Raw genomic sequence first — 14,245 nt, 5'->3', positions numbered from 1 at the left:
TTGACCGATTACTTGATTTATAATATTGATGATTAGGGCTGGAAATGAGTCGAGTCGAATCGAACCTGTATGAGCTCGACTCGACTCGTTAAGAATTGGCTTTGTTCAAACCTCGGTTCGAGTTTGACACGAACTTTTTTTTGAGTTCAAGTTCGGCTCGTTTAAAATTCACGAACAGTTTGGTTCGACTCATTAGGTTCAATTCGTTTGTTCAAAGCACATAACTTTAGGTATGGAAATGAGTAAAACCACTTGAACCACGTAACTCAAAAGTCAAAGAATTTAAATTTTTTATACATAAATATATTAGAATTTATACCAATTTTTAAATTCATTTGTTCAAAGAATTCGTTTGTCTTAGTTTTTAAAGTATTATATATATAATCAATTATCAAATTGTGTAAAATCAATTATATAAAATTTTAAAATATTTTTTCAGTGTTATATATATATATTATCGAGTCATCTCGTGAACAAAATGAGTCGAACTATATATAGTTGACGAACTTAATTTTCAGCTCCAGTTCGGCTCATTTGGTTCATGAACCAAGTTCAACAAATCAATTGTCTAATCGAATTACGAACTCTAATCGAGTTGGTTCGGTTCATTGTCAGCCCTATTGATGATCAAATATTTATATGTAAAATTAGGCTTTAAATTAAAAAACAAGAAGAAAAAAATGTGTATAAGTAATCATGTTTGATGTCATAAGCCCTTTTAGACCTACCATCTTAATGTTAAATGATCTATAAGTACTTTTTAATAAAGTTAGCTGAAAAGATGGATGAGTGTAAACATTCTATGACATAAATGATCAATGTGCAACAAAAAAATAACTTAAATGACCAATCAATAACAAAATAAACTGAAATGACTAATATGTTATAAATTACCGTGGGAGGTATTTGACCAAAACTTACTAGTTATAGTTTTTAAATAGTGTCTTGTTAACATTTCTCATTAAAATATGCATAATTTAATTATTATAAAAATATATACATCTTTTTTATTTAGGAATAGTTTTTTTTTTTTTTTTATAATTATAATTTCTTTCTATATAATATTGTGTCAAATGTTGGTACTTGCTAACAACCACTTATACTTGATCGTACTTTACCATAATTATAAGTAAAAGTTCGTTTGTACTAGTGTACTGTTGAAGAGCTGAAGTAATAACTGATTGTCAATAATATATATCTTCTAAAAGAAAAAAGAAAAAAGAAAAAAGAAAAAAGAAAAAAAATCATCAATCAAATCACATGGCAACTCAAACCGAACCAAAGAAGATCATAATCGACACCGACCCTGGAATCGGTAAATACACTTTTAGATTTCAATTTCATATTCACTCTGTTCCTTTGTTTCAAATTTCATGTTTCTTTGACTTTGATCATAATATTGTAATTGATTATTTTTTTTTTGTGCAGATGATGCTATGGCAATATTTCTTGCTCTAAGATCACCAGAAGTTCAAGTTATTGGACTTACTACTATCTATGGAAATGTTTATACTACTCTTGCCACCAGAAATGCTTTGCATTTGGTAATTTTTTTGTTTTGTTTGGTTTGATAGCTCCGTAGCACCGACACTTCTAATCGAAGACATGTCTGATGTCTGACACGTGTCTTGCAATAGTTTTATTTGATGAAATTTAGTTTTGAGACTAAATTTGTATTTGTGTAGTTGGAGGTTGCTGGAAGAACTGATATACCAGTGGCTGAAGGATCTCATGTGACTTTAACTGTAAGTTTATAAGAATAACAACTCATATGTCTACTTGATACATCTTCTGGTCACTGTTATAAGCAAAAAAGCACATTTTAGATTCATTGAATAGTTGATGTATCTGATATAAGATACATCAACTATTCAGTGAACCTAAAAAGTGATTTTTTTCCTTATAATAGTGATCATAGGGTGTAGGTTTTTAAAAGAAGGTCCGTTTATTGCAATTTAAGGTTTTTGATATCTATGCGACACGGTCATCTGATAGCTAGCATCAACAGTTCAGATTGAAAGTGTGTCGAGTGAATGTGGTTACAATCAATCATTTCATTTTCTTAAATTATTACTTACTCATGTCAATGTGTCAGTTTCGGTGGCATCATGTCTCAGTTTGTGCTTCACAGGCTGTTGCGGCTACATTTTACAATGATTCTCGGAAATATTAAGGATCCAACTATCATGATTTAAAACCTTGATTATATCTGTACAATGGCTTTTCCAATATCTGACTCTCCCACTACCACCATCTGTTTCATGTCTTCTATTATTATCCATTTTATTTACTCATGTTTCTCTTTTTTTCTTAACTTCTATAAATGTCATATTAGTGTTTAGAACCAGGGCCTGTTGGGATAAACATCTTATTTCCAGCTTATAGCACAAGCTCTTATCATGATAAGCACTTATTTATAAGCTCATGTAAGCTATTTCCATAGTAAAGGATAAAATAAAGTTAAATTGTTTTTGTATATGCTATAATTTTTTTTTATAAGCTATATTAGAGAACTTTGAAAATAAGCTGAAAAAAGCTTTTGAAAATTGTCATAAGCTGTTTTCACAAGTTGTCCCAAACAGTGCCACAAAATTTAAGCCAGTAGATAAGCTCAAATAAGCCAATCCAAACAGGCCATTAGTATATGTGATCTTTAGTGCATATAGATAAGAGGAGCACACTCTCCAACACACTCTTTTCAGCACAAGCTTTTTAATTGGTTGTTATTCAAATGCATCCCACTAAGTCATGCAGTGGGACCCTTTATGCTTTATGTATTACATATTACATAGTCTGCACACTTGAAATTCTCAGAGAGGAACACATTATATCTTTCGCTCCCTCACATCAACTTGAGTGGTCTTTGAGTTTTGGCACTTTTTTAAGTTTGAAAAGATGATCAAACTATATAAGCTGCTTGTTGAAATCTCTGTATTCCTTCAAAATGTATACCGAGATTTTGACTTGATTAATTTTGGTAATCCATGTTATGTTTACAGAAAGGAACAAAACTTCGCATTGCAGATTTTGTCCATGGTGCAGATGGACTTGGCAACCAAAATTTTCCACCACCAAATGGGAAACCCATTGAAGAATCAGCTGCTTCTTTTTTGGTTAACCAAGCAAAAGCTAACCCCGGAAAAATCACTGTCGTGGCATTGGGTCCTCTTACAAATATTGCTTTGGTTTGTTATGTTTGCAATGTCCAATTTGTCATTTTCTCATCGTCTCTTCACACTTTGTTTCATGCCAAGTTTATTTTTGGCAGGCTATACAGATGGACCCAGAATTCGCTAAGAACATTGGACAGATCGTTCTACTTGGTGGATCTTTCGCAGTAAATGGCAATGTGAATCCAGCTGCTGAAGCAAATGTAAGTATGTCTATTTTGTATTCAATTTCTTAATATAAATTCCATTAAAAAAAATGATATCAGTCGCTGCTTGATATATCTATCTAACTCTTCAATTGGATTTGATTCCAGATATTCGGTGATCCAGATGCTGCAGATGTTGTGTTCACAAGTGGCGCAGATATACTCGCAGTGGGAATAAATGTCACTCACCAAGTCGTATTGTCAGGTACCGCATTGTCAATTCCCATGCACTCATTATTTCTATACTTGTATAGGCATTTTTTTAAGTGAATAATCATCTCTTGATATATCTTATGTGTTTGACGTAATTCTTCAACAGATAATTTAATTTGCTTTTCCTTTCAGGAATTATGCATCATGTTCCAGCACTACTTTATGCGACTATTTTAAACTTTTATATTTAAAATAAATAAAATTTTCAGCTCAACAGATTTCATAGATGTCTCCCGAACTAAAGTAGTATTTTCTGAATACCTTTGATTAATAGCTAAAAATTTAGGAAAAATGGGGAGTAGAGATGCAAATTAGAATTTGTTTTTTTCTAAGGTAGCACAGTATGTTCACCTTGAATCTATCTGTAGCATTTTTCTTTTGTACATGATGTTCTCATTTATCAAGGTTCTCACTTGTTTTGTTCTGTTAAATTTGTTCCGGTATACGCTGATCTGAAAAAATAAAATGACTAGGTTCTGATCGAGAAAAGTTGGCTAGTTCAAAAGGAAAGTTTGCTCAATACTTGACCCAAATCTTAGAGGTGTATTTCTCTTATCATCATGACGCATACAACACCAAAGGTTAGTCTTCATACTGCATCAAAGAATTGGGAGATACCTAATCATCTGAATTATTAATTATTGTTTTTGTATGCAGGAGTTTACCTTCATGATCCAACAACGTTGCTTGCTGCTGTTGATCCCTCACTTGTAACTTGTACGGAGGGTTCTGTTAGAGTCCAAACCAGTGGCATTACAAGGGGACTTACAGTACTCTACAATAAACAGAAAAGGTAGAAATCACTAGCAGTTGATATAATAAAACCTTGGAGGACTAGGGCAAATATATATTTTTTGAAATTTATCTAGTCTTATGAATGTGAATGCATATTTTATAGCAATTCTATTTATTTCAAAATTATGCAAAGTAGTTTGTTAAGATGCTATGGGATTGTATTTTGTAGTGAAACTTTCTCTAAAGAACAACAACCACCACCAAGCTTATCCCACTTGGTGGATTTTGCTACATGGATCAGAGAATATCATTGACTCTTGTAAAATATTGTCTGATTGTAATTTAACAAAAAAAAGTTGGTGTCAGATGAAGACCCAAAAATTAGGATAAATTTTAGTGGCCAGCGTAATTCCTTAGGAGAAGGAAGTAAATTTTCCATAAATGATTTAAGCTAAAGTTTGGTAGGAGTTTGGATTGTAAGAATTTAAACCTGTGTTTCCTTTCCTTTATTCCTTGTAGAGTGATGTGCTAATTCTAATTGACTACAGAGATTAAGAATGATCTCGCTTATTAGACACTCAGATAATGAAAAGTGCAAGCATAGTGTCAAACTTTCTTGCTAGACAGGGATAACTACAAAGATACTCCTATGGTGAATGGTGTTTTATCTGAAGAGAGACAGTGTACCCCTTTGATAAGTGTACCCCTTTTTGTATGGGCTAAAAGGGGGAAGCTTGCTGAGGAACAGTGTACCCCTTTGATAAGAACCCAAGCAATGGGGAAACCCTACTTTAAAAGCTAGTTGTCAAGGGGGAAGAACTAAGCCACACAGGTACTCTACCAACCATTCCATACTACTCGGTGTAAGACATGAGCACTCCATAACGCCCAAGTCCATATCATAACCATGAGAGACGATGTCTTGGAGGCTGCACTGTCCGTTACTTTTCTCGACCTTTTTCGATTAGCTTTTGTTAGTCATCTCTTTCTGAGACACCTGCAACCAACAATGATACCATTTCATAAGAACTCAAACGCTTGACAAACCTAATTCCCTTAATATCTAGCTGTCAAGGGGGGAAAACTAAGCAGGAAAATACTCCGTTGATCACCTCATAAGATTAGATGTGGGACATACATGGGCTTCCATTTTATCCATAACTCCCCATCACCCTTCTTATTGCAATTGTTAGGGAGGATATTTTGTTAAAGTTTTTCTGTCTTTGATGACTTGTCCATTTTTATAAGAATTTGGGTGCTTTGATGACTTGTCCATTTAGTTATGAATTTTGGTTTCAGGTACCCTAGTTGATTGGTAGGTTAGTATGATCAAATGTCCTCTACAATTGGGTATGAGTTATGGTTGGATTAGTTGACTTTTTCCTCCCTATTGGGCTTGGTTCAGTTTTTGGCTCCAGATGTTGGGTTTCGTTCAAAATCTTGGTATTATCCATACCTCCCTTATTTAGTGGTTTGTATGAGAATGTTCCATTGTACATGAGGATAAACTAGATTAGATAGAATTAGAAATGTTAGCATTAACCAGAGAATATGGATAGCACCTTACTGTAGAATAATTGGTTCAATATCGACTTAGGTGATTTAGACATGTGTCGAGAAGATATGTAGATTGAATGTAGGAGATTAGGTTAAATGAAGGTTACTCCAATTGCAAGAGTCGGGGGAAGACCTAGAAAATCTATAGGGGAAACTATTAGGGATAAATTTGAGGTCAGTGTTTGGGCAAGAGATATGATTTGTGATTGAACACTATGACATAGTTAATCCTTGCAGTCAACTCCACCTAGTGTATAAGGATCAGTTGTTGTAATATAACGATAAAATCTCTGAAGAAAACTAATGTTTTGGCATGCAAAGATTGGAAGAACTAATTAGACACTTTGCTCTTTTTTCAATGGCTTTCATGATTAAAAAAGTCCAATGTAATGGATGATTTAGGAAGGGTAGTCGGAAAAACCTCTATGCAATGATATCTTATCTTCATCTTGTATTGAAAATTTTGTCAACTTTTTATATGCATCACCTCACTTTTACATCTTTTTTCTGTTTGTAATAAACCAGGTTTGGCGAAACCACTGAATGGTGCAATATGCCAACAGTAAAAGTAGCTGTGACAGTAGATGCTCCGAGAGTTGTGAAATTGGTCATGGATCGTCTTTTGGTTTGAAGAAGCTACACAGCCGTTCAATTAGCATTGTTGATTAAGCACAAGACTGCTCACTTCAAAGCTCTTGAGCGTTACTTTTATTTTACATTTTATTTCAATTTTAATTACAATGTGATAGGAATGATTGTCTTGCTCCCTTCTCTTTATTTGCTGTTCCTTGATCTACAAGTAAGGCAGCATTTTACAAATTCCCGTTGCCTTCGCCGATTAAATTGACATTCCAATCCCAATTATCATACATTGTGTAGAATACTTATTATAATTTGTTCAATTCAAATTATTAAAAGGTAAAAGGAAAATCTTGTTATATGTCCTGTTAGAATTTAACATTAGATTTCATAATATCTTGATATTATGTTCTGCAGAAACCAATGCTATTTTGGCTACTCCTTTAATTTCCATTGGCTATGAATGACAAATTGAGTTGAAACCAGACAGAGACAAGTCTGTACTCGGAGAGATCGTCTTATGACCTAGCAATGGCCAATTTAATTGATAATGAAAATCTCAAAGCTAGAGGAAACTGACAATCATTCTGCGGATTGCAACTCGTTTACAGGTAAAAAAAAAAAAAATGGAGTGAGGGGATGCAACACCTACATGTGAAAAAATATATCTGATCTTGTGCAGATCACATACAAGATACACCTTCAGCAAAGTATGCTTTATGTGGCTGCAACACCTAGAGTTCAAGAAGTGGTTTGTGTTTGATATGACCCTTTGGCGAATTTGGTGAATTTTGTTCTAGGAAATCTCAAGTGGGTGTAAAGGCTGTTTCTGTAGACTATAGGAAGGTGGTTCTCATTAATCTTTCTAAGAACCAGCCTTCCTATAGTCTTAATAGAAAAATAGGACAAATGACAAAATAAAATGATCAATATAATTTTATAATGATATATTTTATATGATACCGTGTATATAATTTATATGAATGTCCTATTTTATTTATTTTTGGGTTTTTATGATATGACTCAATTTACTCGGTGACAGAGTAATTTAGCCCTAATTTTTTTTTGTATAGTCTAAAAATAGAATCTTTATATAAATATCAATAATATAGAACATTAGGAAGTAAAAGTTCAATCCATTTTTATTCAAATACTATAAATTAAATATGGACGACTATATAAAAACACTATTTTAGTTTATAAACGTCAAGACAAGTGTCTACTATTTATTCTTAAAAAATAATAATAAAGATATAGAGAAGGTTGAAGGATATGATGCAAGTTACACATATGTAGTTGTTTGCTTGAAAACACTAAATGAATGTATATGGTAAAATTTAAACAAAATGAATGTATATGGTAAAATTGAAAATTATGAGTAATTCTTAAGCTTGGACCATGACTATGAAAAAGGGAAGAAACTTTTACAGAGGTGGAAAGTGTAACAAAATATTTTAGGGATGTAGCTAGAAAAAATAACATTAAAATATGAGTACAAATGACCTACTCAAAATCAAACAAAGAAGACAACTTTAAAAAATATATAAAAATTAGTCTCATAAATACAACTCATTTGATAATTACAAAAACATTTGATATGTTCAAGCACGAGAACGAATATTGAAGATTCCCACTTATCATTTCTTCTTCTTCTCTTTAACCTTTCATAATCTCCTATCATAATTCTCCCTCCTTCTATTATTTAATCTTTTATCTTTAATCCTTTTATTTCTCCTTCTTTAATTTGTTATCATTTGTAATCTCTTCATTTTTTATTTTAATCTTCCATTCATTTACCCTACTTCCACTACAAGAAAATTTGTCATCACCCACAGCATTTAGCCACAACCCCGTGGCCACTGTAATGTTTTATGTATAGTGCACCAAGCCGTCACTAAATTGTGGATAAAGATGTCGGTGTTATTTAAACTTGTAAGAGGCGTTACCTATAGACTAACCATGGATAGCTATCTATAATTTTATTTTATTTTGAAAAATTGTTAGCTATCCATGGTTGTAAGTCTGACAAATTACACGTAGCCTAGATAAAAGTCATAATACCGCTAATTATTTTCATTTTTTTTTAGCTACAAAATAATTTTCAATTCATGCTTCAATTTATTTGTTTGACAAAATGTTTACCTCCAAATTTTTTATGGGAAAGTTTACCTCCAACTTTTTAGAATAAAAATTTAAAATTATTTTCACAAAAAACTCAACTATTTGTGAAGACCATTGTTGCCTAGATAAAAGTCATAAGACCATTGTTGCCTCTTTTTTATCGACCTATTTTCCTAATCAATTGTGAAGACTCGGAGGGAGGAGACTATCGCTGCCTCTTTACTCATCATTTCATCCATCTCTCCTCTTTTTAATGAAATATCATTAATTAAATAATTAATTGTTTGATTAAATTTAGTATTTTTTTCAGAGGAATTAAATTTAAGTTTTTTTAGGGGATTAAATTTAGGCGTGGTATATAAAGGGAATACATGGTTTGGACTCTCTTTTTTTTTTTTTTTTTAAAAAAAACCAAAATAAAATATATTACCAGAAAAAAAGTCCGCTCAAACATAATACTAGAGGAGAGCAAATGTCTCAAAAGCTTACAACCATCACAACCAAACAAGAGGAAAAAAAGATATACATAATTACCCAATCCCTAAACTCGTTAATTAAAAAAAAATGCCTACAAGAATGTTATGCTGTTGGTGTCATGATCAAAATTATAAGAATTTATATTATATTTATTATATTATTAGTGTCGTTGAAAAAAAAAATATTGTATAATACAGAATGAAAATGAAAAATACTTATACCTATACTTTTAGTCAAAATCAAATAATTTTGTCAAATAAATTGTGTCCAGAATTTTCTTTTTGACTCATGATGTCTTGTGACTATGATGATGTATTTGGTTTAGACGCAATTTCTCTTTTTGACACACATTTCGAGTATCCTCTATGCATGGTATTTTACTAGTTTTGTTGTAGTAGTAGATTAATTGTTGCAGCAGTAAATAAAAGCACCATGCAAAGATACTTACGTGTCGATGTATCTTCAAATAAGTCATAGTAATAACTCATAAATCATCACTCACTTCTGCTCAAGAGAGTCATCAAATCACATGGCAGCCCAAAAGGAACCAAAGAAGATCATAATTGATACTGACCCTGGAATCGGTAAATAATAGCAATTAATACACAACATATACTTTTTTTTTTTTTTTGCTCTTTGTCTATGTTTGATTTTTCAAATTCCATGTTTCTTTGACTTTGATCATAATATTGTGATTGGTTTTATTTCTATAGATGATGCTATGGCAATATTCCTTGCTCTAAGATCACCAGAAGTTCAAGTTATTGGACTTACTACTATTTATGGAAATGTTTATACTACTCTTGCTACCAGAAATGCCTTGCACTTGGTAATGCTTTGTTTTGTTATTGTTTAAGTGATGAATTTGTTTTTGTTTTTGTTCTAATGTACCTTAAAATCTATGTATTGGAGAGCTAATTTCTTGTAACGTCTTGTGTATCTCATGTAAAGACTCATTGATAGTAGATTGGAGAACTGCTCTCTCCCGCAGACGTAGGTCAATTTAAGCCGAATAGGGTAAATAATTTTGGTGTGTTTGTTTCTCTACTCTCTTTATCTTCTTGTTGGATTGATGATTTTCATTTGCATTACACATATGTTCTAAATTTTTTCTAGGTTGATTCCCTATTTGCTTGTTGTTCCACTCTTGTTGAATTCAAAACAGTATTAGTGATGAAATCCGCTTTTGATACTAAATTTGCATTTGTGTAGTTGGAGTTTGCTGGAAGAACTGATATACCAGTTGCTGAAGGATCTCATGTCACATTAACTGTAAGTGTGTAACAACTCGTATATCTACTTTGATAAGTTGTTAAAAGAAGGTCCTTTTGCCGCGATTCAAGGTTTTCAATGTCTCTATGACCACAACGCAACCAAGGTCATCTGCTAGCTGCATGTAGAACCAATACTTTAGATTAAAGACATGTCCAGTGTCGGGAAACATGTGGTTACACTCAATCATTTATTATTGGTGTCAACGTGTCAGATTCTGTGTCGTTGAATCTGTGTATCCCTTTCAAATGCATTGTTATTGATTGCCTCGCCGATGAGGTCACTTAGAAATTGCAGTATGAAATTAGTTGATATGTAGTATAACTTGGTATTTGACTTGACTAATTATTTTCACTCATTTCACTTTTACAGAAAGAAACAAAACTTCATATTAGGGATTCTGTCCATGGTGCAGATGGACTTGGCAACCAAAATTTTCCACCACCAAATGGAAAACCCCTTGAAGAATCAGCTGCTGCTTTTTTTGTTAACCAAGCAAAAGCTAACCGTGGAAAAATCACGGTTGTGGCATTAGGTCCTCTTACAAATATTGCTTTGGTATGATATGTTTGCAATTTCAACTATGTTATTTGTTACTCTTCGTACTTTGTCACACGACAAAATTCTGCATGGCAGGCTATACAGATGGACCCGGAATTTTCTAAGAACATTGGTCAGATTGTTCTGCTTGGTGGAGCTTTTGCAGTAAATGGAAGTGTGAATCCTTCTGCTGAAACAAATGTAAGTATTTCCATTTTTCATTCAAATTCTTGAAATAAACTCCATAAAACTGTCATACCGCTCACCGCTTGATCTATCTAAATTTTCAGTTGGATTTGATTCCAGATATTAGGTGATCCAGATGCTGCAGATGTTGTATTCACAAGTGGCGCAGATGTTCTTGCTGTGGGGATAAACGTTACACAACAAGTCGTATTTACAGGTACCCCCCATTGGAACTCTTTGTTGATTCATGTCGAACAACATGATCATGCTGCTATTTTAATTTTGATTCATGTCAGTTGTTTTGTTCTGTCACATTTGTTTTGGTTTACCCTTATCCAAAAAACAAAATGACTAGGTTCTGATCGAGAAAAGTTGGCAAGTTCAAAAGGAAAATTTGCTCAATACTTGAATGGAATCTTAGAGGTGTATTTCTCTAACTATTGTAAGGCATACAACATCAAAGGTTAGTCTTCATACTGCACCAAATAAATCGGAGAGAATTAATCATCTGATTTATGAATTATAGTTTTTTTATACAGGAATTTACCTTCATGACCCAACAGCGTTGCTTGCAGTCGTTGATCCTTCACTTGTAACCTTCACGGAGGGTGTCGTTAGAGTCCAAACCAATGGTATTACAAGGGGACTTACAATACTCGAAAATAAACAGAAAAGGTAGAAACCCCTAGCAGTTGATATAAGGCCTTGGAGGGCTTGGGATAATTTTTTCAATTTATCTATATTCATATGGGATGCTAATGCTCATTTCCTAACAGTTCTTTCCAAACCGAAATTATGCAGAATAGTTTTTTAAGATGGTATTGGGATTGAATTTTGTCCTGAAACATTCTCTAAAGAACAACAATTACCACCAAGCTTATCCCTCTTAGTTGGTTTTGTCATGTACCTTGCTGGACCGGACATGATGACAGGGATACTCTGATGGTGAGTAGTGTTTTAGCAGAATAGAGAGCATAACCTAGAGTATGTTAAGCTCGTTCCTGATTGCTGAGGGACAGTGTGCTCCTTTGATAAGAACACAAGAAAATGAGGAAATCTTACTTTAAAAGCTAGTGTCAAGCGGTAGGACCTTATTGTAGAACGGGTGGTTGAATCTCGACTTAGGTGATTTGGGAATTTGTGGAAGAAATATGTAGATTGCATAGTAAACAAAGTAAATCAGATGAAGGGTAGTCCAATTGCTAGAGACAGAGAAAGACCTAGAAAATTGTAAGAAAAACTATTAAGAAAGACTTTGAGGTCAATATTTCGGCTAAAGATATGATCTATAATAGAGCATTTGGGCATTGTTTGCTCTCTTTTTAACTGCTTTCAACATTGAAAAAGTTCAATATAATGGATGTTTTAGGAAGAGGGGGTTGAACAAAAGCCTCTTTGTAATGATATCTTGTCTTCATCTTGTATTGCAAATTTGTCGACTTTGTCTTTGCGTTACCGTTATTATATGCCACCTCACTTATATCTTTTTTCTGTTTGTAATAAACCAGGTTTGGTGAAGTCACTGAATGGTGCAATATGCCAACAGTAAAAGTAGCTGTGACAGTTGATGCTCCTAGAGTTGTGAAATTGGTCTTGGATCGTCTTTTGGATTGATCGTAATACGAAGTTGTTCAACAAGAATTATTGATTCATGTCTGTTGAGAAACATGATACCACTTACCAGAGGATATGAGAGAGAAAGGTTAAAAAGTTTGTATTGAAGATAAAAGAAAAATGATACAAGTGAAAGAGTCAAGCTTCTACCTTATGTACTAGTCAACTAATAAACTAAGTTGAGCAATAAAATATACAATCTACATAAAAATGAAGAACAATCTCCACGTCGGTAGTAGTTGAGGCGCATAGCTTCTAGAAGTCTTCGACCAACTTTTGGGCCTTTTGAGTTTCTTCCAGCGTGTCCACAACTTTTTGGGCCCTTCTAAACTGGAACACATGTTTTATGTTTTCCGGTAGATCAAATTAAACTGGAACACTTCCTATGGGTTTTCCGAAATGCAGAATTGAAGTGGAATAGTTCATTTGAGTTTTCTGGAAGCTATGTCTGAATCGGAAACGATCAGATGAGGTTTCCGGTATAAAAACACAAACCGGGAGAGGTAAATGATGTTTTCCGGTAGAAAAACGCAAACCGGAAGAGATAAATAATGATTTCCGGAGGAATCTTCCAAACCGGAAAGCTAAAAAATTGTTTTCCAATATAGCAATTGATACTTACTCTTTCACTCTCTCTTTAGCAAACCAGAAACGTTTGAAAAATTTTGTGAGACAAATGAAAAAATGAAGTGTTTTAAGTTTATAAACAAGGTAAAATAGATAGTTCATGTCAAATATTGGGGTGAGGGTTTAAATGTAAGGGTATAAAAATCCAACAAGGCTAATCAAATTACCAATGACATAAAAATCCAATGAGCTAATAAAGTTGCCTTCATAAGGAGCAAAACACAAGCCTATATGTCTTCTGTACCATCCAGAAACATGCAGAAAACTCTAGGCAAAAGAAAGTGGCAGTAAGAACAAACCCTTGAGCATTTTATTTCAATTTCAGTGTGATGGGAATGAATATTTTTCTCCCTTCTCTTGATTTTCTATTCCTTGCTCTACAAGTAAGGCAGCATTTTCCAAATTCCCAACTATCATACATTCATATTAGAATGAAAATTATTCAATGAGAAGATGTTATGCAGAAGCCAATGCATCTTAGTCACACCTTTAATTGCATTGGCTATGAAAGACAAGTTGGTTTGGAACTAGATGAAGAAAAGTGTTATTCAATGAGATCATCTTAATATTAACACCTAGCTTTAACAAATTAAGTTGATAGTGAACATCTCAAAGAAAGTAGAATCTGGAAGATCATTTGGCAGCTCGCAAGTCATTCACCGATAAAAAGAATCATCTGGAGAGTGAAGGTATGCCTCCCTACTAGACAACATTCATCTAGTATTGATAGTTGGAATCGTCATAACATGTTAAACAATATATTTAATCTTGTGCAAAATACATACACCTTCAGCAACACCTGGAATACATAAAACCCACACTCCTCTCTTTCGAAGTTTCTTGGTTTGCAAGATATTTTCAGCCTCAATCTTCTCAGTCCGATCACATTTACCAAACATGATCCTGATCTTCGCAGAAAGAAACCATGATATTACCAAGGCTCACCAC

At 33.3% G+C, this 14,245-nt stretch overlaps 2 protein-coding genes across 2 annotated transcripts; both read left to right on the top strand.

Moving 5' to 3' along the window:
- Positions 1 to 1,150: 1,150 nt before the first annotated feature.
- LOC11428555 (probable uridine nucleosidase 2) lies at positions 1,151 to 6,821 on the top strand. Its single transcript, XM_003589752.3, has 9 exons — positions 1,151 to 1,315; positions 1,429 to 1,544; positions 1,686 to 1,745; positions 3,000 to 3,185; positions 3,269 to 3,373; positions 3,485 to 3,581; positions 4,063 to 4,170; positions 4,247 to 4,382; positions 6,407 to 6,821. Exons 1-9 carry the CDS (start codon positions 1,261 to 1,263, stop codon positions 6,510 to 6,512), a joined length of 969 nt encoding a protein of 322 aa, XP_003589800.2. The 5' UTR covers positions 1,151 to 1,260; the 3' UTR covers positions 6,513 to 6,821.
- Positions 6,822 to 9,453: 2,632 nt separating this feature from the next.
- Positions 9,454 to 12,963, top strand: LOC11430380 (probable uridine nucleosidase 2). The gene is made up of 9 exons (XM_003589751.4): positions 9,454 to 9,642; positions 9,772 to 9,887; positions 10,271 to 10,330; positions 10,703 to 10,888; positions 10,967 to 11,071; positions 11,177 to 11,273; positions 11,412 to 11,519; positions 11,596 to 11,731; positions 12,565 to 12,963. Exons 1-9 carry the CDS (start codon positions 9,588 to 9,590, stop codon positions 12,668 to 12,670), a joined length of 969 nt encoding a protein of 322 aa, XP_003589799.2. The 5' UTR covers positions 9,454 to 9,587; the 3' UTR covers positions 12,671 to 12,963.
- Positions 12,964 to 14,245: the final 1,282 nt, after the last annotated feature.

This window comes from Medicago truncatula, chromosome 1, assembly GCF_003473485.1.
Source record: "Medicago truncatula cultivar Jemalong A17 chromosome 1, MtrunA17r5.0-ANR, whole genome shotgun sequence".
In the NCBI taxonomy this organism is placed as follows: Eukaryota; Viridiplantae; Streptophyta; class Magnoliopsida; order Fabales; family Fabaceae; genus Medicago; species Medicago truncatula.
This window is presented reverse-complemented; position numbering and strand designations above follow the sequence as displayed.